Source organism: Marmota marmota, unplaced genomic scaffold (genome assembly GCF_001458135.2).
Source record: "Marmota marmota marmota unplaced genomic scaffold, marMar, whole genome shotgun sequence".
Classification (NCBI taxonomy): Eukaryota; Metazoa; Chordata; class Mammalia; order Rodentia; family Sciuridae; genus Marmota; species Marmota marmota.
Window position 1 is genome coordinate 3031908 of NW_025999983.1, and position 24499 is coordinate 3056406.

The window sequence follows — 24499 nt, forward strand, 5'->3', positions numbered from 1 at the left end:
GTTTGACAGCACGCGGCATTCTTCTACAGAAACAGTAGAAACTACCCCATTGTTTTCCAGGTGGCACTGTCACCGAGACGTCTGCAGTCATCTGATTCTGCCCTTCAGAATAGCCTGGGTGGTTTTCTTTTCTGCCTAGCAATCCATCTGTTTATTTGATAACAGATCCAAGGACTCTCTATACTGGCTCTTCCAAAAATTTTTTAAAAGTCTCACCTCCAAAGTAATTACTCCTGTGGGCCAAGTATATGGATCTAAAATACCCAAGGTGATATTTGATCCACACTCACCGATGCACGGATCCACCAGAACTTGGATCCATGTGGCTGGGCCCACAGGTAACTCAACCTGGTGCCCAAGTTGGGTGAGTTTTTGGCTGCTGCCTCCTAGTGGTAAGGAAAGGTAGTGCTTATTTATGATTTTGTCACTATAGTTCCCTATATCCAGGAGGAGCTTTTCAAAACCAGACTTCCAACTGAGAAGGTGACTTCAAGTAATTTAACCAGAAATGTTTATCTTTTCTTTTTTTCTGTTCAGCATGTAAGCAATAGGATGAAATCAAGTGAAAAATCTCTGATATGTTTTGGGGATATTTCTAGATGAAAGAGACTGATATTCAATTTCACTGGGAAACAATCAAGTTTCCCAGGAAGGTGGGAATTTTATCAATTTTTACTAATCTGTTCTTAATTAGTTCAATTTCACGTGACGGTTCCTCCTCTATTAAATACCTGTAGCTCTTACATAATGTAATCAGCCAATAAATGGCATCTCAGAAGAGCCAGGGCCACAGCCCATGCCATGTGGTGTCTGCTGTTGTGCTGCGTCGGCTTTTCGTATTTCCTTGGGCCTCACTTATATTTCAGATGGCTTCAAAGGTGTGTTTGCCTAAACATGTCGTCACCCTCACCATCCCTTCTTGACCTCCCAACCCTTCTGATGTGTTTGTGGTCACTCTCATGTTACCATCTCCAGGGGCCAGTTCTGCATGGTAAACTGTAGGTTGGAATTGCCGATGGATTCTTTCTCTTTAAATGGCCCATTTCTCAACATGCGCATTCTTTCTGGCAAACTCCAAATGGAAGCAGGAAAGCCAGTGTTTGAGTCTGGCCAGCGCCGTGCCCCGAGGGTGTAGTGAAAGGGGAGTGTTAGGAACTGGCTCAGGAGCAGGTCTCCGGGCAGCGCAGCACAGGGTCTGGTGGTCCCTGCTTTGCATCAGAAGTTGCTTGGAGGGTGGCGGCAAAGAGCAGCCGCAGACCCAGAGTGTGCTGCTTCCACGCAGGACCAGGGAGGGGGATGACAGTGCAGCCTGCTCTGCCCTGGACATCTTTCCCTTCAGGCGGGGCATCACAGCGCAGGAGCACGGTGGGATTCCTGGGCTGCCCCTCACCACTCTCACTTCACCTGAACAGTGGGGGGACCGGGAAGGGCTTTGGACTGTTGGATTTTTTCCTAGTTTTCTACTAAGAACCAAGACCCAGTTTTCTTTCTGAGGAATAAAATGATTTGAACCCATTTCCCCTTTTCCTTCCCCCTTCATCTCATTTTTCAAACTTACAAAGCAGCATTGAATTTTGGTCCCTTTCGGCAGTCTACGATGAAAAGCAGTTGGGCAAAATTAAAAAGTCCTCACTTTTCATTTTCATGGGTTATTCGAGTGATGTCTCATTAAACAAACAAGCACACTAGGAATTTTCCTCTCAATGAATCAAGTCACTGGACAAGAACACACATGATTTATTCACTCTTTAGTAATCTACGCTCTCCTGGCCGTCTTCCTCCCCTGCTGACATCTCCAGTTCTTGAGTAGCCCCTGGTGGCGTCAGCCTTAGGGAAATACCTGTGAGTCACCCACTTCCTGAGACCTCTCCTGCGCTCCATGTCATTTGGGGTCACCTTTCTCTTAGTGATCCCCCAACCCTGAACACTCTTCAAAGAGAAGCAAGAATAGGGGCAGGCACCTCGTCCTGGCAAGGCCTGAGCCCACCATTTGCTGGGTGGCCGTCTGATTCCTCTGACGGGCTCTGCACGCTGGACTCTGATGGAGGCTCCTGAGTTAGGACCGTGGCACCAGGTGCAGTGCAGGGTGGCCCCAACCTCAGTGTGCAAGGTGCTGGGAGAACACAGCACGGCCTCTGGAGAAGGCCTGAGACAGGACACCCATTGGCCAGAGCCACTGTCTGAAGCCAATCCCATGCTGTTTCCTGTGTGGTCATCTCCATGAAAAGCGGCCCATCAGGGACAGAGCAGAGGGCACTTTGCCCAGAGCAGCAGGGCGGTGGGGGCACACATGTGTGCAACACACTCCTTCTTCCCAGGCCCATGCAAGAGCCCTCCATTGGAAATGACGGTGGCTTTGCGCTAGATTGCAGCCACTCTGGCCTGTCTGTCCTCTGGGTTGCTCTCTGTTTTGTTTGGACACATTCAGGCCTCTCTGTAATCTCCAGTTTGGTCACAGGTGTGAGGAAGAGCCTCTCCCAAAGGGAAATCAAAGCTCGTTTCCCCCTGGTAGCCAACTGTCCCTGTAAAAGAGAGCACTGCATGTCCAGGACATCCTGTGTCATCCGGGGCCCCCAATGTGGTGAGCGTCAGGTCTGCCAGGGAAGCTGGTTTCCGGTGCTGTGTGGGAGCTAGCCATGGGCAGCCCTCCTGCCCTTACAGAGGAACCGGCAGAGACCATTCCAACATGGTGCTTATTAGCTGCAGGGAGCTGACATCTGCGTCACGGCTCTGCTCCCACCCGGCCCTTGAGCTCGGCACCAAAGCTCTTCCTGGCAGGTTTTTGCTGACGTTGTTTAAAATTATATCATGGGATTAGTCATCTATTTTGCTTACTGGTAGGACCAGCTATGTTTATTACTAATGTAAAATTCTGAAGATTTCCATATGTGTCCGTCAGTTTTCCATTATTATAACAAACACTCTCAGGGGGAGCTGAGGTCCGGTATCCCCTAAAGGGCAAGTCCCCCAAAGACCTACCAATAGTCCCACCTCTGAGGGTGCCACCACCTCCCACTAGCCTCTGGGGTTAGGAAGCAGGTCTTTAGAACATGAGTCTTTGGGAGACAAGATCCAAACTGTAGCACCATAAAACTATCCAGAGCCATTCTTTTCCCAAGGAAAACTTTAAAATCTTTCCTCTTTACATTTTTTTTCCTCAATGTTGGTGCTTTTCAAATTCTGTAAAATGCTTCTCAATTCTTTATTCACTTGCTCTAAAGAGGGGGCTACTGGTTCTCCTTCTTCCTCTCCGCTTCTTCCAAGACTGGGACAGTCAGGAAACGAGTGTTCTGGTGGAAAGGCTGGCTTTGCTCCTCCAAGTCCCCTTAACTCATCCTACCTAAGGATGCGCCTCACGCTCCTGTCCTCACTGGTGTGTACACAGCAACTCCACAGAGCACACACCTGTGGACGTGCAGAGGCGTCAGCTCCATTAGCACCCAGCATATGCCCCTCAGGAAGGGCTGGGCCAACTGCTCTACCCCTCTGCCCCCTGTGGGTAGCCCGTCAGAGCCACCGAGCCCAAGTGGGCTCCTTCAGCTGTCAGGTGGCATGTTTGCAGAGGATGGCGTGGAGTTGGAGGTGAAAAGTTGGAAATGCCCCCAAAACAGAGAATGTGTCTTTGTGGAAAGCAACAGAAGAATGCGACGGAGGAGAAGACAGAGGTGGCACTGGAAGGAGGGGATAAATAAAAATGGCAAGGTTTCTGGCCAGGGCAAAAGCAATGCACATTTCAGGAGAAGGAGCCCCAAAGAAGAAGGAGCCCCAGAGACAGGCATGAAGACCAGGCCCACTGGGTCCAGCTCCTCCCCTCTGTCTCCATGGGCCCCCCAGATTCTGAGACTGCTCAGGAGGAGGAAACCAAGTCAACCACATGGCCACTGTCTCTGTCTGTGCTGCCACGAGGGAACTGCTTCTGTGGCAGGGGAGAGACAACCTGGGAGCAGGGTCGTGGACAGCAGCATGACTTGCAAATGCTTCCCTGCCTGAAGGCCTCCTGAGGTTCCCAGTCTGATTTTCCTTCCACATAATCACTGGCCACATCAGCAGACTCATTGCAGCCTTTCCCAGTAGATGAGGAAATGTGAGCAAACTTTCATTAATGACTCTTGTGATCATTAGAAGGCAGATGTGGTAAAGGGACTTTGAAAATACATTTGGCACATTCAAAGACCCAGTGACCCGCAAAGCCCACAGGATATCAGAAAGTAGCCCTTCTGGTTTGGGGTAAGACAAAATGGCAAGCCTGACTTTTACCTGGTCACTCCTGAAGTCTCGCCGTCTGCCTGTGGGTCTGTCATGACAATGGTAATAGGAGGAACAGTGGATTTCACTTTTGTGTAACTCTGCTGATCTCCTTGCTGCATTTTCTCCTGTAGGGCAACCTTCTTAGTCTTGACAGCCTGAGGAGAGTAGGAAAGATTTTAAAACCTCATTCCATAATGAGCCCTGAGATTAGCCAATGGAACTTCTACCATCTTTTCCAACTCTAACACCTTGATTCTGAGTTTAAATGAGCTCTCCAACTTGGCATAGTAAACATATGGCAAAGAGTCCCCAGCCTGAGATCTGCTCAGTGTGCACCCTGCCTGGTTCACAGTGACGGTTGCTCACCTGTGTTACCACTGACCAAAGTGCGGTCCTCTTAATTTTGATGAGCTGCCCACTGCACACTCTAAACTGTAGCACACTAGGGCCATCCTAAGGACCCTGATTCTAGAACATCTCTCGTAACTTACTGCTGGGCTTTTGAGTGAAATACTCTGTTCACTTTTCTCAGCAGTGATTGCGCAGGGGGATGTTATTGGAATAAAATTTAGATTTACTTTCAAGGGAGAATTAAGAAATAATCAAACCTTTATTTTATTCCTTGTTTATCCACATATCTTCAAAACTGGATTTAATATTTGGGAAACCAGTTGATAGCAACCAATCAGAAACAAGAACTCAAAATGAGGTAGTTGAAATTTTGTACCCACTCACTTTCCTGGAAGGGGTTGACTATTATTCATTTTCCTCCTGTTCATGAAGTGCAGAATTTAAGTACATAATTGCTAGCGGCCATGGCAAACCATGCTCTGTTTTGTGCCCTGTGAGGTTCAGGATTCACACAGCCCGGCACAGGCTCCCTATGGTGACAGACAGGAGTGGGAATTCCAGTGTTGCCACTTCCTGTCTGTCTTGGGTGTGAGCAGGTGGAATTTCATGGGAAACAGGACCACAGGACCTTGCTGTTCTGCAGCATATGTGACAGCATGTGCTTCCCCACCTATGGAAAAAATTAAAGAACTGACCAAAGGAGCAAAAGCAAATTGCTAGGGATCATCAAATGGAAACCTCAGAATCTGAATTTCGGTTCAGGTCAGAGTTCTGCAGCTTTTCAGTGTCTGCTCTATACCCCCACCATCCCCTGGTCCATGTGGCTACATGACCATCACTACCTTGGCTTTGAAATAATTTGCTCTTCTTTCATGAAAGCTATGTGGACTCTTGCCCCAACTGGGCTGTCAGTGACCAGAGGCCGGAGGCCAAGGCCCGTTTGTAAAGCACAGGGCGCTTATGATGGTGGGTTCAAAAGTTGATTGTTATGAATAGGATAGGATTTTTTATTATGTTGAATTCAAGCAAAAACAGTTCAAATTAAGCTCCTAGATGCAAAATCCATACTTTGGGTACAAATTTTAAGATGGGGTTTATTAAAATCTATAGATCTTTATGCTGTTTTATCCAGAAAAGGACAACAGCATTAAGCCTGATATTTTAACATGCTCAGTAAAAGTAAAGTCACTAAACTTTGTATAAACATACCTACATGTCAGTACCAGGCTATACAAGTACCTTATTTTATCTGGCAATGTTCTACCATGAGTATGAGTTAAAATTGGCCATATAAACCATGTGTCATGCTTATAAATGTGTGGGGCAGAATTTGCATTAGGAGAGTATCTGCCTTCTATTTTGCCCAGATGATAGTGAATGCAGCCAAGGACATGGTATTAGTCTCAATTTCTTTATCCATATCTTTTTTAGACTGCATTCACTTTACATCATTGAAAATATTACAATCATTGAATTAATTAAAAGAAGAAGAGCATCCATCTGTGAGATGGGTAATGTTCGTACAGGCTGTCTATCTGCATGTGGGAATTGAGCACTTGCTGAATGCAGAGACACCAAGGTCTGGTTTGTGAATGAACGTCACAGGGGAAGTCAGTGAGTATCCTTCTTGTTCTGTTTACTTTTCCTGCGGAGGAACTGTTTCCCAGAAAAAGCATCTGGATTCTATTGCTTTTTCATGCATCGTGGGCCCTGATGGAATCTGGAACCACTTGTGATGTCACGGGCTGTAAATGGCACTTAGAGTCTTGACAGGAAGTTGGAGGCATGACATTCCCCCGAGCAGGGAGGAAGTTCAAGTCTCCTGTCTTTCCCAGCATTCTCTAGGGGCTTAACTACAGACCCCAAAATACCATTTTCCTTGAAGCAAATAAAAAGCAACACAGTGTTTTCAAGTTAAGAAGTAATGAATTGGATTGGAAATGAAATAATTCCTCACCAAATACCCAAATTGAATATTTTTTGAAATGTAATTTTCACAGCTCAAGGTTCAGGAAGTGATAAATGCCTTAAATCGTAAACACTTCACACTGGAAACTGGTCTTTGCCAAGGCACAGAAGGCCTGGATAATCTGCATTCTTGTCCCAACCCACAGGGGCCAGTTTTAACCCCAATGGTACTAAGTTACACATTTTATTTTTTAACCACTCAATTTGATTTTGTAAATCCTTGTTTATATTGCTTCAATCTCTATTTAACCCTCTCCATTTAAGAAAGGTCTAACATATGGTTGTTCTGTATGATGCTCTTAATTCCTGAGACCATTTGCAGAAAGCTCTCCATACACCCTCTCAGTGTGACTTTCTTTGCCATGTTTGAGAGTCTTTCTTACTTAAAATTACTTCCCAATCTGTGGACACTGTGGACCTCCTCTGACTCTCAGGACCTGGAACTGAGGATCACACTGAATCCGTGGCCAGGACCATCTGTCATGTTTAGAGACTGGACTTGCATTCATTCATCTAAAATCACATTAGCACTCTCTACCTCTTAGCAATCTCGTCACAGCACTGCTTCATATTAAATTAAGAGTGCCTAAAATACCTAGCTGTGCCTTCTTTCCTAACAATAAGTGTCTATTAGTCAAATCCTGGATTATTTGAGAATGTTTCTCAGGGCATTAGATTGGTATTCATGTCAGTTGTTATATATATTTTTCAGGTGTTCACACTCATACCAAAATTTGGAAAACATTTTCTCAGGACATTTTATGATTTGACACTTGATCCTAGGAGAATTCCAGATGGCTTCTCTTGGTTCTGATTCTTTTGCTTCTTCCTCTGGCTCCTCTCCTCCTCTTAGTCCACAGCACTGGAGAAGGCTCCCGTGAGCTGCACCTTGCACTCTGGGCCCAGTCAACGTGGCCAGGGGGCTGAAACCCGCCCATTCAGCTCTCAAGAAGCACGTGTGCTGGCCTGGGCTGCTTCTGCCCAAAGCGGGAGCACCTTCCTCTGACTCGCACACTGGGGCTTTGCTCAACTAGCAGTGCCCTTGAGAGTAGGGCATGTTGAAATTCAAAAGAACATAGCTGGGCCCTAAATGCCCCCAAAGCATGATAAGACCATTTTTAAAAGCCAAGCCATGCTGAAGTGCCTAGATCAAGATACTAGCGCTTCCCTCCCACCCTGGCCCTGTCTTTCTCTTGCACCCAAGACAGAGACATTCTGAGCCTCTGCCTCTGCTTCTACACTTTCCAACTGTCATTTCCTTCTTTCTGGGTTATAAATTATATGACTATTTCTTGGTGACTTCTTGGTCTTTTTTTTCTAGATATTCATTTTTTAGTGGATGCAATCTCTTTATTTTATTTCTATATGGTGCTGAGGATCAAACCCAGTGGCTCACGCATGCTAGGCGAGCGCTCTACCTCTGAGCCACAGCTCCAGATGGACTTCTTTGTCTTTTAGATGTCATAATCGTTTCTGTCAGAACAGAGGACCGAAGTCCTGCACACACCCCATGGCTCAGTGTGGCATTCCATCAATTGGCAAAGGCCACAGCATTTGCATTAATGTGAACATTCCTCATTCTTGAGCCAAATGGGGTATCAGATTCCATTGTTTTCCCTTAAATAATTTTAACTTTCCTTGAAATTAATGTAGCCCTGCTTTACTATGTGTTTGGTTTTCCAGCCAGGCCTGATTATCCCCCCCCCCCCCCAGCGGCTGCCGCAGAGCTAGCGCACAGTCTCCACGCTGCTCTGAGCTTCATTATCTGAAGTTCCTGCAGCTCCCGGTGCCTCCCTGGGAGCAGCTGTCCGACACCCTGGGTTCTGCTCCCCCTGCCAGGCTGCACCCTGGCTCACCTGCGGCCCCGGGCCTCCTGCTGCCCAGTTTCTGGCCGTCCCTTCCCTCTCCCTCTCCGGGTTGTCCTGCTCGCTTGCTTCCCTTGGCCACTGTCTCTGCAGTGCACGCTGACCTCTGGCTTCAGACCCCAGCTGCTGGGAGGCGAGAAACCTCTTCTGTGTGGATGAGCACAAGTTCTAGGTGGAACTCATGTTGCATCTGAGCTCTGTCCCTTAGCCCCACTGTCCCTGAGCATCTTGAGAAGCAGAGTGCCATTCTGTCCAATTCCTTTGTAAGAGTCCCCTCTCCCTCTCTGGGGGTTCTCGGCCTCTTTTCTGGACCCCTGATGATAGTAAACTCCACAGTGTTGGGGCCAAGGTCTGACTCTCTGCCCTGAGCCTATGATATGCCATTCCACCTGGAGATCCATGTGCTTTAGTTCTGGGTTATGTCCCCAGAGTACGTCTTTGATCATCTCTCCTTCTCACTTACTTTTTATTTTCCGTGCTGAATTAATTCTCATGTTTTCTTATCTTTTCTCTTTTGTAATTTTTCAATTTTTTTAGCGTTCTATCTTTGACTCCAGAAGCTCTCTATTGCCCTCCAGTTGCTCCTTTTATAGTGTAATTTTTTACTTTGTTAGAAATGCGGTATCTTTCCTTGTTCCTCTGAGAACACCATGGTTTGAGGACTCTTTCTTTCCTGGGTGGTGAATCCCAAGTCTCCTTCTCCTGTGTATTATTAGGCCTCGGTCTTCTGTGTCGGAAGCCCCCCCTGGACTCTTCTTATCCTTCACCATCTTTTCCCACTCGAAGTGAGATGCCAAAGGGCAGCTTGGGAGCCTGGTGAACAGCGGAGGGTGCTCGGGGCGTTGCCTGGCGGGCCTGCTACCCAATAATTGCGTGGAGAGGTGACTCCACTCCAGCCCCAGATTTCAGTAACTACAGATTTTTCTTTTGGTACAGTTCAATTTCTCCATAAAAGCTCTCCTCTCTCTTATAAGAGGCCAGGCTGGGATTGGAATGAAGAGTGGATCTCCCCCTGGGAGGTGGACAGGAGGAGGGGGCAATGGCACCTCACAGCCTCGCGGGTTTACTCTCGTGTCCCAACCAGAGCCTCCTTTCCACCCTCCTCAGTGCATAGTTGTGAGTACAGACGCTCTGTCTCAGTTTTATGAATCAGATTTATAAAATGGGTGCATTTCTTCTGGGGATTGCTTCTTCTGGGGATGGGGGACAGTGTGTCCTATTTTTTATGGTAATCCAGTTCTTTTAAGTGTTTTCTTTCAATGCTTGCAGTTGCCATATCTTTACTAAAATTAGAACCCTACAGAGAAGATTAGTATCATCCTTTTACAAGGATGGCAGGCAAGCCCATTAAAAAAAAAAAAAAAAAAAAAACCTCAAAGTGGACACAAGTCTTAAAAAGAAGAGCTAAAACTCAGAATAAACTATAGAAGACAAGCTTTCTGACATTGGAGTTAGCAATGATTTCTGATATGACACCAAAAGCACAAACAACAAAGAAAAAGAAAACAGATAAGGTGTACTTCATCAAAATTAAGAACATTTGTGCTTCAAAGAACATAAGCAACTGAATGAAAAGCACCCCAAATGGGAGAAAGTGTTAGCGAATCATACGTCTGATAAAGAATTGAGACTCAGACTATATAAAGAATCCCTATAATGCAACAACTAAAAAGCAAAACCAAGCTGCTTCAAATAGAGGCAAAGGACTTCAGTAGCCTCTCCTTTAAAGAAGAGATGCAGATAGTCAGGGAGAAATGCTCAGCACCACTAATCATCTGGGAAATGCAAATCAAAACCACAATGAGACCCCTCACCCATTAGGATGGTTATTATCCAAACAAATAAATAAATGAACAAACAATAACAAGAATTGATGAGGATTTGGAAAGGTGTGAACCCTCCCACACTGCTGCAGCCACTGTAGGGAATAGAGTGGTGGTCCCTCAAAAGATCCAACTTACAGTAAATGCACCCAAAAGAAATGGAGGGGAAGGTACCTGCAGTGAGTTTGCCTTAAAACAGCAGCTGCAGTTGCTGTAAATCTCTCTGCAGTTCCACGATGTTTTCCAAAAATGCACTGAGTCGTCTCCAAGTTCAAAGCATTCAGCAAACAATGGCAAGGCAGAGCCACCAGAAACCCGTTCCTGATTTCCATGACAAATATGGTAATGCTATATTAGCCTGAGGAGCCATTTTCTGTATTGCTGTTTGGACATACCCAGCAACACGAACTGGAATAGAATGAGACCTGTCCTCTGTTGGCAGAGTCACCCCAAAGGAATGGAGAAATCCGTAATCATGCCAGCAATGTAATACTGAATTTCCAAACCAACTCAAAATTGATGTCAAGTAAAAACACTGTGTACCTACTAAATATGGCATCTTGAAGAAATAAAGTACACTTGAAACCAAAAAAAAAATAAGAAAAGAAAAAGTAAAGAAAGGGAGGGGTGCTAGAAAAGGCACCTGTGGGCTACATAGGGAGCAGTACTACCCACGATAGCCAAGAGCAGAATGCCCCTCAGTGGACATATACATACACAATGGGATATTTTTCTTTCTTAAGAAGGAGAAAATTGTGGGCTGGGGATTGGCTGAGTGGTAGAGAGCTTGTTTCTCATGTACGAAGCCCTGGGCTCCATCCCAGCACACACACTCACACACACACACACACACAAGCAGGGGAATTCTGACACTCACTACATCACAGACGCCTACTGAGAACTACCCAGTGAATCGCCCAGGCATTAGGAAGATGTGTGTTGTGGGACTGCACTTGTGGGAAGTGCCTGGAGGAGGTGCGTTCACAGAAACAGAGGTGGCTCTAGGAGTGGGGGTGGGGCGGGGGTGTCGGTGGGGGGGGATGTGGAAAGGGACAGAGCTTGTTTTGCAGGGGAGGAGAGTTCTGGGAGGAGCGGTGCCAATGGCAGAACTCCATGAGCACAGCTACTGCCGCAGAGCAAAACTCTCCACGTGGCTAAAACGGCTGATTCCGTGTAGTGTATATCTTACCATGATTTTAAAATGGAATTGTTTTAAAAATCAAGAGTAGTGACCAAATAGGAGAGGCTTTGGTTTGCAGAGTTCTTTCCAGACGCCCAACCCTCTCAAGGACCTCTGTCCCTCCCCTCCCCGTGACAGAGTTCTGTCTGGACCCTCCCTGCTGCTCCTGGGGCAGTCCTCTGCTCCTTCTTAGAGGTGGACACCTTGGTCCTCTAAGAAAATCTCATCCCCTAAAACTGCTCCCCAAAGCCAGCCTTCTTGTCCCCACCCTTTTCTCAGGCCCCACCCTGGAAACTGCTCACAGTAGCTGGGACTGTTGCCTCTACCTCCCTATTAGAAGATGAGGTGGCCTCTCAGTTTTGGGTCCTTCCCAAGGGACCCCCCTCCTGGGGCATCCAGGTGGCTTGAGTCCATCCCAGAGCATCCTCTGTACTGCCCTGCAGAGTCAGAGAAGAGAAGAACGCCAAAAAAGCTGTCACATTAAGAATTCACAAACCAAGTCAATTACTAATTAATAATTTGTGAATTTTGCAGTTCTGGAGACTCAGGGCTCCACGCCAAAGCACAAGAAATGACTCACTATTAGTAAACTCCAGAGGACCCCAGGGCCCTGCTGGGCTCAGTCTCTTCTGCCGCAGCAGGGTCCAGCTTTGAGCCGCACACCCAGGCTTTGTGCAGTTTACACAGGACAGCCTGCTCCAAGGCTTCAGCAACACCCCAGGTCTTTCTGCAAGAACCTGTTGTTGTCCTTGTTTATCCCAGGTGTATAATGCTGGACTCCCAGACTGCAGCTAAGGGGAGACCTTCCCAGGGAATAAGCCTGTGTTTGTCATGACCTTGAACTCCAGTCCTGGTGTGGAGAAGAAAGGGAGACCCAACTGGCAGGAGAGAACAGGTTTGGGAGCCGCAGAGGGAGTGACCTGCAGTAGCAACCAGAGGACTCCACCAGGAAGAGATGCTGGGCAGCTGGGTTGCTCTGCCCACAAAGCCCAGGAGGAAGGTCCCACTGTTTAGAGTGAGCCCATGAGCTCTGCTTCCTCTTGAGCAGGCTTATATTCTTTTCCCCTGAACATCAAATCCACATATTATAGTTCAGAAATGAGGTGTCCCCCAAAAGCACACATGTGAGACAATAAAGTTCACAGGTGAAAGAATTAGGCTTTGAAAGTTGTAGCCTGATCAGAAGATCAACCCACTAATATGGATCAACTGGGGCAATGCAAGAAAGTTTAGAGGTGAACTGATGAGCTGCTGAGGGCTGTGACCCAATCTTGCATTGACCCCCTGATCGGGATCACCTGGGTGGTGACGGCGGCAGGGAGGAGGTGGGCCCCTGGGCTGGGCCTTTGGGGTTTGCATTTCGTCTCTGGTGGCAGAGCTCTCTCTGCTCCTGGCTGCCGTGTCTGAGCTGCCTTCCTGCCCCACACCCTTCTGCAGTGATGCTCTCCCTCCCCTCGGGCCCAGAGCAATGGAGTGGGCCAACTTAGACCTGAGACCTCCGAAACTGTGAGCGTCAAGCAGACTTTTCCTCCTCTACGTTGCCCTCGTCAGGTCTGCTGGGCACAGTGACTGAACGCCACCTGACCCCTCACAGAAGAGGAGGGTCAGCATGTGCATGTGTAGGAGTGTGAGTGGGGGCGTGCTCGCGTGCGTGTGTGTGTGGTGGTGTGCGTGCGTGTGCACATCTGTGTGCTGCCTGTTTGTGTCCCTCTCTCCCCTCCAGCTCCTACTGCTCTCTGTTCTCTTGGACTCTGTTAGTCCTCCCCAGGTCCCTTCACCCTCAGGGGAGCTTGGTCTTTTCCGGGACAGCTCCCTGCCCTTCCCCCACAGTTCTCTTGGAATCTGCTAAAGGGTCATTTGGGGGAGAAATACACAAACACAACACTGGCTAAAATTTAGGTGATGCTCATCTGACACACACGCAGCTTCTGTTGGCTGTTTTGGGTACATGGGCCTGTTACGGCTCTAGAGTGAATATTTCTGATCTTACAGTTAAACATTCTAAAATCCTGATTTTCACCTGTGCAAAACGTGACAGCTTATCCCAGAAGTGTTTGTGATCCGCTTGCCTCTACGCCTCCGGCTACTGAGTGTGAACGAGAGCACCGCCAGCCCGGTCGCACACACACCCAACACAAGTCCCACAGGTACCCAACCCCACATGACCACCCAGTGCACATTGCCAACCTGTTCCCTCTCAGCTGAACCCTGCACTGGGCTCACTGCTCCCCCCTGCGCCCGGGGCCACTGGGCCTGGGCTCCTGCCGAGGGCATGGGCACCCTGCTCTGTCCATCTAAGGGCACTGAATCCACACAGGGCCTGCATGCACACAAGAGCTTGCAAAACAGCAAGCAGAGCAGCCCACCCTGGGGCACACTGCCCACCAGGGTCCTGGCCTGGGCAGGTGGATGCACCCCAAGTGCTGGAGCCCCACAGCATCTCCCTTTGTGTCCATGGGCCCCTGAGCTGGGACTGGACCACAAGCAGCAGCCACTCTGTATGCAGAACTGTTTTTTGCCTCCACCCTGTGTCTGGAGACTAGTCCAGCCATCTGGCCAATCGTGAAGCTTGCCACTTCTTTAATACATGAATTAACAGAGGCTCCTTTCAAGGGGCCCCAAGATTCCTTCATGATTCAGTTCCTGTTTCCCCTGGTCTGAGACTCAATCCCTGGCACTGCTCAGGCTCCCCCCGCCCCAAGGAGTGTCACGGGCCAACGAGTATTGCTGGGAGGTTGTGTCTGGAGGGTATGGGCACCACAGACTCCCCTCTGCACCTGGTGGAGCCACACCACCCACCAACCTTTATCTACTTTCACCTGCAGTCCACATGGCTGAATTCCAATCACTGTGTATTCCTCTTATTCTAGAAAGCAAACTTGGCTTTGGACTTTTAGATCAAGGTATCATTACAAAATACTGAAATTCGATGGGGCTGTATAGATCAGGCCCGCAGGACTGGAGTTCTAGGGGATCATAATAGCAAAGATGAGACTCCCTGGCTGTGTCGTTTTAGATGTAAGGTGTCCCCCCAAAGCTTGTGAGACAACGTGGGAATGTTCAGAGGTGAAGTGATCAGATGAGGAGAGGTGTGACTGATCCCTGGGTCACCCTTAGGAATTACCTGGGCGGTAACTGTAGGCAGGGTGTGGCTGCAGGAGATGGGTCACTGGGGTGTGCCTTTGGGGTTTATATTGGTCCCTGGTGAGCAGAGCTCTGTGCTTCCTGGATGCCATGTCCTGAGATGCTCTCCTCCTCCAGACCCATCCGCCATGATGTTCTGCCTCACTCACTCGAGCCCAGAGATATGAAGTCGGCCGACCATGCACTGAACCTCTGAAACCGTGATCCAAATAATTGTTTTATCCTCTATGTCATTCTTGTAGATCTTTTGGTCACAGCGATAAAGAAAAAGGTGACTAAAACTCTGGCTTCTCCTCAGAAGGGTGGGTGTGACTATGGGCTGCAGACAGATTGGAGTGACACAAAATAGGAAATAGGAAACACTGGCGGCCCAGCCACGACTGGCTGTGTGCTGTGGCGTGTGAAGTGCGTGGTCCAGTGATGTCCAGGGTGCAGGTCACAGGACTCGCACACTGTTGTGCGTTGGGTCTTGTTTTCACAACACAAAGCTGTGCCGATAATGGTCTCGTGTGAGCTGCACGTCACGGCTTATTTGTGGGCCTTGATGGGCAGTTGACATTGTCAGCTATACCTCAGTAAAGCAGTCTTGAAATATGTTGTGATGTCGTGAGGCATATTTCAGTCCAAAATATTTATTACATATCAAAACTCTTCATCGTGCCAATAAAGCATTCAACATCCGTATTGGGACCTAGAACTTATTTATAATTGTCATATGGCTCTTCACGTCATGCTTCTGTGACCTCAGCTTTCCTCTGTGAGTTATGTGCCAAAATACATGATGCAGATGCAGCGACCCGTGAACCCAGAGCCCCACCCAAACAGACTGCACCAGAAGTCCAGCTCCTCCTACCAAGAGGAAGGTCAGACGTTTCTTTTAAAAGCATCGATATTTCAGGGTCTTTCCTCCAACCATCTTCTCTGGTGCCAAACCTCAGGCTTCACCCCTTTGTTCCTCTCCTCAATCAGGACCTTCAGCCTAATGCCGTAGCTAGCTCTTGTGACCTGTCACAGTGGTCCCCTTTCTGATGAGCCCCTTTGTTGAGACAGACTTCCCTGGTGAACTTGTGGAGAGGGATTCCATCAAGCCCTGCAGTCCCCTCTCCACCGTCTGAATTAGACACTGTGGTCACATGTAGAGGGCAGGACTTTGATGTCTCTTTCAGACGTTAGGTTACACGCTTCAGAAGAGCATCGTGGGTCAGGGGACCTCAGGTGCTCGGGAACCATCTCGGGTGTGGCCTCACACTGGCCAGCCCACCCCACCTTCTGCTGCCTTAGCTGCTGCACTCCAGGGTGAATGACAGATGCCCCAGGCCAGGTGTCACCTGTTGCAAACATGCTCCTGAGACCCCTGTCTGGGGCACGCACGAGCACAGTCCCCAGCTGTCTTACAGGCCCGTGATCAGGCTGCACATGGCATTGATGAGGTCCTGGTGCCTGGCCCTCCACCTCTGCAGCCCCCCTCCCTCTCTCAGCTGCGTGGCTACCTTCCTTACTCTGTGTGTCCTGTTGAAGGCTCTGGACACACAGGCTGGGTGAAATCCTCGAGGAAAGTCTCCCCAGTGAATTGTTCCTCGTAAAGCCCCCTCCCAGGGGCCCACCCTCAGGGTCCAGCAGGACCAGAAGCAAGTGCCAGCTGACCTCCAGCCTGGTCTTCTCAGCCTGGAGCTGTGTCGTGTGTGGTTCCTCTGAACCCACATTCTGATGAGAGTCCGCGGGTTATCCCGAGGGTCCTCATCTGTAATAGTGCCAGAGGGAGGCCAGTGGAAGCCCCAGCCACACTATCCACACCCGTAAGTGACCCACCCAAGGTGGACACTCCCAGGCGGAGTCGGCTCCTGAGGAAGAAGACGCAGTTCCGCGGCACTTGATGCTAATGCCACATCTCTGTTGCTTTCCCAGCCGGCTGCCTCCCCCTCACAGTCAAAGGCGAAGCACCAGCCCTGCTGGCCCTGCCCAGTCACGTGGATGCCCAGGAGCAGAGGAGCAATGACCCCACAGAAGGCGCCGTGGGCTCTGGCCATGCAACAGGTACAAAGGAATCCGTGCTGGCTCCTGGCCTCCAGAGGACTTGGCCGGAGAACTTCTTGTGTTCTCTTGTCCTGAGCTGGGACCTCGTGGACAAAGTGGCCAAGAAAATTGCCCAAGGTTGGGAGGGGCGTGGGGTTGTGGACATCAGAATAGGGCCCAAGAACCCAGAAGTGGCCGTGTGTGTATTCCTCTTGAAGCCTTTTGTAGGACATGTTTTTATTTTCTGAGTTAGAGTGGCACCATCTTGGTAAATCCAGCTGTCAGATCAGTAATTTAACATGATGAGGAAGAACAGCACCCTGTGCAGTCTGACCAACAAACAGAGGCACTTGATGTGGAAAATTATTTACATTTTCTTTATCTGATGGCCTTTACTGCTAAACTAAATGTCCAGCACTAATTTCCTGATTTGAAAAATTTCACGCAATGGGGTGATTACAGCCTTAGAAGTAGATTCCTGCAACATCAAACGAACGTGCTTCCTGTTCCTGGGATTCAAATGTGACCCACATGTGGACGCAGGAGGTTTGTAACAGGAGCCCCTTGGCTCCTTAGCTACTCCTTACATGCATTCATTAAGCCCAGGGCTTTGCACAGGGCCAGGGAGGACTCCCTGCCCCCAGCTGAGGGCCACTTATCTGGCTGTGCGGGCTCCTTCTCCTGTGGGGCCATTGAGCCCCGCAGTGTGGAGGTTAGTCCTGCTCATCTCACAGGTTCCAAGAGATGTGCTGTGCTTCAGGAGGGACGAGTGCCAGGAAGAAAGCCCAGCAAGCAAGCAGCGCAAGTGGCCAGTGCAGGAGGGCCACACGAGAGGTGGGCGCCCTAGAACTCTCTCTGAGGAGCCATAGGAAGACCAGGGGACACAAGTCCCTGAAGAAACAAGAGCACGTGTCAAGGCCCTGAGGCAAGACCACCTTGGCCAGTTCAGAGCTGAGCACAAAGCCAGAGCAGACTATACCCAGTAACAGGGGAGGAGCCGAGGTCACCAAACCAGAGTGGGAACAAGCAAGACCCTGCATTCCTGGGAGGCCACCGGTCTTCATTTCAACTATTGGGAAAACATGTGCCAATTTGAAGCAAAAGACTGGGGTGGAGAGATGTGTCATCTGAGAAGAGCCCTCTGGCGGCAGGAAACGGAAGACAGGAGGCGAGAAGGAGGAGAGGCCGGTGAAGGATGGAGAAAGAGTGGCAGCTCGGGAGTTGGATGGGGTCCCCGATGTGCTGAGATTTCACCTGGGGCCCAGCGCAGGGAGCGGGGTGTGTCCTGGGGTGCTGAACCCTGTGCTTTGGGTGTGTGAGGAGAAAGGAGCTTTCCGGGTTCCTCCCAGCTGTGTCCAGTACCAGCAAAGTCAGGGTTCTGGTGCCGAGGGGAACGAGGAGCGAGAGCCTCAAACCTGGGGCTTAGAAGGCCCCCGGCGTTGGAGTCGAGTATGGTGGAGATTCCCAGAGAGGGGGCATCTATAAGCAGCCGAGAAGTGGACCCTGGAGCCAGGCTGGGAGAGCCCACCAAGGAGAGCTGGGAGGCAGGAGGAAGCCCCGTGAGCCCCCACAGAGCCCGGCACCAGAGGAAGGAGCGCGTGTTGGAGGAAGTGAGCAACTGTGACAAAGCCCTGGAGCAGATCTAGGCACTGGTGACCTAGAGCATCCAGGGCAGGGGCAGAAGGGGTCAAGTGCAGAAACACTCCCTGTGAATTTTGTTACAAAAAAGAAAGAAGTGACAGCTATCCGGAGAACGGGCGCCAAGAGGGCTTTGGTGCCGCAGTCTGGCTGGGCACAAATCACGAGCCACTGAAGCAGGAACAAACTTTATTTCCGAACTCCCTGAACACCACGCAGGCGACCTTCTCCAGGGACACATCACACCAATGGGAAATCCCTCCTCCAGCACTTCCCCAACCAATGGGAACTCTCCGGGAATCCCGCAAGGCCTAGGTGGACAGCAGGGGTCTACTATGCAATTGAATACACAGCTTAACATAACCATCATCATCTCAATGGCTTGCTGGTGTCACCTCTCAACCACTCCGTTCTGGCAAAAATGCCCTGCATCATTCCGACTCGGCTATGGCTCTCAGCACTTTGGTTATTGGTTGTTCAGATTATGGGCAGGGACCTGTGTTAGGTCCTACCACAGGACAGGGTGACGCTCTGACAGCATGGGGGGACTTTCTCTTACCTGAAGGAGGATGAGAGGCGAAATCAACACTTTCATTTCCAGCCTTGATCTAGGGGAACGCTGCTGCTTGACCCTGGATCCTTGAGCCCTTAGAGCAACAGACCTGGAAGCTGCAGACACACATGCAGGCACACACCCTGCCCAAGGCAGTGCAGAGGACAGTAAGAAGCCCTGCGAGCCTGGTCATTGTCTTGTGTCACTGCTGTAACTTAATAAACTTCACTGAAATTAAAAATCCTGTCTCCCAGGCACACCGCCTGACTCCAAGTGCCCAACATGGGGGGAGTAGGGTCCTCAGCACAGAACAAGGCCACTCCACCATCACCAGGAGGCCTGGGAGGTGGGGCTTCCTTTAGTCACAGCAGAAAGGATGGCATGGAAGGCGAGCGGCTGTCACCCAGGAAGAGGCAGTGATGGGAGACCCTGTCCTTAAAGACAAGAGAGCAGCCGCAACATAGGCCGCCCTTGGAAGCCTCAAAGGTGGCTCTGCACTGGTGGCTACACACCAGAGTTGGAGATGAGAGAACAAGAAATAGAAAACTGAAAGTATGGCCGAGCCAGTTCCGGCAATTATATTTCAAGGTTCTGTTTGTAATTCAGTCCCTGAAACTCAAAACGCAGGGAGAGTTTTGTAATGGTTTATAGAGGAGCTCCCACCCCACTCCACCCATACCCTGCCCAGCAGATGGAATTGCATTAGTGCCCTGGGAGACTTCTGAGGCTTAGCAATGCTGGTTTCTCCAAAGATGGAAGAAGGATGGAAGGTGGCACCAGGAGGCCTTTCTCTGGGACCCCAAGCACCCCATGAGTGGCCATCAGAGCTCTGTGGGCCGGGCCCTAAGTAGAATCCCACCACCCCAACAGATTTCCTGTGGATTAAAAGCAAACTTTCAGATCACAACATTGGTATGCTAATGTCTCCAAGTGGGATTGTCAGGTTAACATTTTTCAAAGGCTTAAGTAGATTCTATCACTATTTGTTTTTCCATAACAAGACTGTGCCTTGGTTGTTCAATGAAATTCTGATAAGGATGGCCCTGGGGTTAAGGCCAAAGAATGGTGCTTCAAGTTTTGTCAACTCTGAGAAATCTGTCTTTTCTTGAGTGAAATCTCGCTAGGTGCTGAAGCTAGGTGCTGTGGCAACCTGGGAAGTCTAAAGCAAGGTCTCCAGTTTAAAAGGTTTGGGCTTAGGAGTGTCTACAAGAATCCCTGCTCCCCACCCAAAGCACCACTGGGGCAGTTGTGGGGTGCCATGCTGGGTCTGGGTGGTTAACGGGCAGCTCCATGTCCCAGGTTGGGCCTTGGTAAGGGAACTGCACCTGGCACACTGCTCCCTGTCCTTGGTGCGTGCACATGCCTGGGCAAGTGTTGGCAGCCGAGATGGCTTCTTGCCATCCCTGCCTCCCTGACTCAGGAGGGGGAGACCTGGACTCCAACCCCAGCACACAGGTTCTCTGAGCTTCCCCCAGTCACGGCTGGGTGACCTCCGGGCACACCAGCACTGGGTGCTGGCGGGACAGCAGACCACACATGACAAGACCTTCAGTTTATCTGCCTGGTTTTGCATCTCAGTCTTCCTGCACAGAGCCCCCAAAAGGGATGCTTCCTGTTCACGGAAGCTAATCCACAGGACTTTTTTTGCTCTTTAAATCTCATTGATGTTTTTCATTCTTAATGGTCAACATCCTCGACTTGTCTGCAGGTGGGGAGGTGGCAGCCTCGGGGTTCTGTGGAGACAAAGGATGATGTGTGAACTCTGTGTGAACCCCCTGGAAAGCCCACCACCACCACAAGAACCCCAGGGGGCAGGGCAGGCACATCCCTGCTTCTCCGAGGCTGGTTTTTTGAAGTTCTCTGGCTGAGGCAGCCCTTGCTGGATGGGCCACGTGGGCTGTCCAGGGGACAGCCCCGTGTTCTCCCCGACTGCCTGACACCCTGTCTTCGAAGGAGCACAGCAGATCCTTCCAAATCTCTTCCACTGTGTGAGTCTGTTCATCTGGCTGTGGGGATTGTGCGAGGCCTGCTGCCAACGACACCCACGGTGTGTTCTGGCCCCGAGCCCGCAGCCGCGAGCCAGCTCCCAGACAGGCACAGAATCTCTCTGTTAGGGTGGCCTCGCTGTTGAGTGTGACGCTGCAGCTGGGCTTCCTCCTGCTGGGGGAGCGGGTGGCTTTCTGGGTGTGTACGGCAGCCTTTCAGCCTGTGGGGAAAGGAAACCCTAGAAGCCATGGCTTCCACGACCGGAGGCCCCCTGCATTTTGGTGATCCCACTCTGTGACCCGAGGAGTCCGTCCTTGCTGTGCCATCACCAGCCTCCAACATTCCATCTCAGAGAGTCTCAAGGGGTTCAAAATCAAGGAGGGCTGCCGCTTGGATCGACTTCTCCACCCCCCCAGGCTCCAGAGCCACTGGCAGTGGCCAGGAAGGGGAACCCAGGGGAGTTAGGGTGTTACACTTAGAAAGCTGTTGTCATTTTGTCTAATTAAAAGTAATCATTTGCAAGATTGCAAAGAAAGCTGCGATCTCGCCCTGGCAACCCAACTCGGTCTTCATGAGGATGGTTGTTGGAGCAGGTGAGATGAGTGCAGACACACCTCAAACTGCTCGGGCAAGTGAAGGGCCATGGCTTCTCAAAGCTCCCGGGCTGGGTCACTGCCATCCTCCGTCAGCACTGGACCTTCCCCACAGCCAGGTCTGGTTCCAAGAGCTTCCGGTCATGTACGTAGAACACAGACCTCGGTGTGCTTGGTTCTTGTGCAGGCTGGACGAGGAGCACCAGTGTGGCGAGCAGAGTCCTCGGCAGTGACCTGGGGACCCCCTGGCAGCACAGCCACGGAGCCCCTGTCTGGCCCTGCTCCCTGCTCCTCTGCGTCTTGTGGTGCTGTTCAGTTCAAGTTCACAGTGCGCCATCCGCTGCTTACACTCTCCTGCTATGAGTCAGTTGATCTCAACAGTTTGCTCCCTGCCACCCTATAGATTTCTGCAATGCTGGAAGTCCCTCTCTTTGGCCCGGCTGCTGTGGCTTGTGCCCCCGGAAGAGCAGCATGTGTGTCTGCTTGAGGGAAGGGGTGCTGCCGGCCCAAGTGTCAGAGATTACAGTCAAGGCCTCCATGTGAGTGGTGTGGCCCCCTCTCCAGCAAGACGCCCGCCGGCGTCAACAACTGAGGGGCAGTCTGTCTTCGTTGGGAGTTAAAGTTGTCCCTGTCAAAAGGAAACACCGAGGGGGAACTGCTTCCACCCTTGGAACACGTGCCTGCTCCCTGCCGCACCTGGTTACCGTAACTGGGGCTTGTCCGATAGGAGCAGATGATGGTGTGCCGCCTCATGGAGGGCTCTAGGCTCACCACCTGGACGGCAAAGCCCACCCCCTCCAGGTCTCAGCATTGTCCTAGGGAAAATGCAAAGGCGCTCTAGCAGGGCTGACCTGGCCTGCTGCCCGCCACAGCGGCTCCCGCCCACACCCTCGCCTGCAGCACCATCTTGACGCGCCCCTTCTTACCCATGAGGACCCCCTACCCAAGGGGTTCCCTGCATCTTTGCGTCACTAGCTGGGGTGCTTCAACACTCAGGTCAACGAGCCTTACCTCACACAGCTGCGAGCGCACACACACGTGAACACACGGATCGGCTGTCCCCTCTGTCCCACTAAGCACCTGGTCCTCACATCTCTGCCATCTGCAGCTGTTCACAGCTCCCTGCTCTTCCAAACTGTGGCTTTCCTGAGGCAGAAACCACTTCACCACTTCTACCTCCCCTGCTCCTGGCACAGTGTCAGGTCACGTTAGAAATTCAACAAGCAATCAAGGAAAACGGCCTGGTGCTCATGCTGCCAAGTGGCCAGTACGCGTGGTAGCCTTCTCCTGGGAAAATATAAAGAACAGCCCCAGTGACAAACTGTGCTAGTGGTTTTGGGTTCTGCACAGGATCGAGAACAAAGGAAACACACCAGGTCACACATGAGCCTCACATTGCTGAATGGTTTCCACCAGGTGGTGCCTGGGCTGGTGGCTCTTCTGCAAGCTGCCTCTGCTCCCAGCCACTGGATCCCGGGTGTCTGAACCCAGTGTCCAGTGACATTCTAACAGCTCATGTTCACCCGTCCATCTGCAGAACAGGGCCCTTGATAACTGTTTGATTTACTTTATGCATGAAGGCATTCAGTGGAGCGACTTTGACCACTAGGCACAAAAGAACTCTATGCCACTGTCCTCCCTTATGTGAAGGGACATCTAACAAGATCCCTGTGGCTGTCTGAGACCTAACTGAACCCTGCAACTTAATGCCATTTCTGCCTTAACCAAGCACTTACTACATGGTGGCCATAACTTTTGCAGTTTGAGGTGTGATGGAAAAACTAACGGGGGTTTCTTTTTTTCCTTACAACGTAGATACATGATTCTCTTACATAGTTAGGAGCAACTGCAGAAAACGAGGGCTTTTTGTTTTTTCCCCCTTTCTTACTAAGTCAAGAACTTTTACCTTTCAGATAAAGGAACCACTTTATGGCACTTTTTTTGGCATATCCAAACTTCCAGCACTGCTTCTCTTGCAATTTGGGGCCATTATTAAGTAAAACAATGACCACCTGAACACCAGCAATCACTGCAAGGCCACCATGACTACTGGTGACCCATGGGCAGGTGGCACATACAGAGGGGACAGGCTGGGCAAAGGGGCGATTCACCGCTCGATGAGGATTGGGGTGGTGCCAAATCAAATCACCCTAGTCAGATGGGCACTCGCTTCAACACTCGGCAGTTTTTCATTCCTGGAATTTCCCATTTAATATTCTAAGACACAGTGGGACTCAGGTAACAGAAACCTTGGAAAGCAAACCACAGGCGCGTGGAGGGCAGTGTATCCCCAGTAGGATCTCTGATTTTGTCCTGTTACTGAGGCGCTGCTGACAGAAAGCCTGTAACAGACACAGCAGGTGGAATACCCAGCAATTTCACAATCATTGCTGTGACAATCTGCCTCAATGAACACCTGGCACACTTTATCTGTTCCCATTGATATCTGTGGAATCATCAGCATTGAAAACATCAGCCTCCATCCAAGACCAAGGGTCCCATGAACATGAAGCAGCAAGGTCTTCCTCAGGAGGTCCTAGGGCTGAGGAAACCTAGTGAATGACATAACCTAATGCTCATCAGGAGCCAAGGCCAGCTGGTGGCCAAGTTCTTCTCTGTGGCCCACTACTCCCAGGAGTGGCACCCAGGAGATGGGATTTTATTCTATGAATCTTTATAAGGAACTGAACAGGACATTCCATGTCATCTGCAGCAAAAACTTAAATTCAGTCCTGAATGTCGACTCTCCCAACCCCCGGGCAGCACAACAGATTAGGGGGTAAGTAGCGTTTCATTTTCTGTCCCTTCTCCTCTGTATAACGCCACCAGCCAACATCGAAGGCAAAGGTCCTGCTGCCCAGTGCTGTGCAAGGGGGACTGTGACAGAACAGTCTTGCTGAGACACACGGCTCACCTTGGAGAGGTGCGCCAGCACACAGCTTTTGTCGTACTTGCGGTGAATTTGGAACTTCTTCACTTACTTCAGAAGGAAGCCCCGTGTCTGTAGCTCCCGCTCCCCAAGTCCCTGCCCTAGCCTCCTGCCTCTGTCTCAAGTGAGCACCTTCTGTCTTGATATTTTACTATTCTGAACTTGCAGTTAAATCAATCATACAGAAGGTGGCTTTTTTCACTGAGCA

At 50.3% G+C, this 24499-nt stretch overlaps 1 protein-coding gene and 1 long non-coding RNA gene across 2 annotated transcripts in view; both read left to right on the forward strand.

Annotated features, from left to right (window-relative positions):
* The window catches only part of Pde10a (phosphodiesterase 10A), a 522815-nt gene that overhangs the window by 203121 nt on the left and 295195 nt on the right, over positions 1 to 24499 (forward strand). Inside the window, exon 2 of the mRNA XM_048805848.1 lies at positions 16485 to 16613. Within this exon, the coding sequence (XP_048661805.1) occupies positions 16485 to 16613 (129 nt within the window). The remainder of the gene's footprint in view (positions 1 to 16484; positions 16614 to 24499) is intronic.
* Positions 8862 to 15779, forward strand: LOC125617602. The gene is made up of 3 exons (XR_007348654.1): positions 8862 to 10741; positions 14594 to 14600; positions 15767 to 15779. It is a non-coding gene; the product is annotated as an uncharacterized LOC125617602 (long non-coding RNA).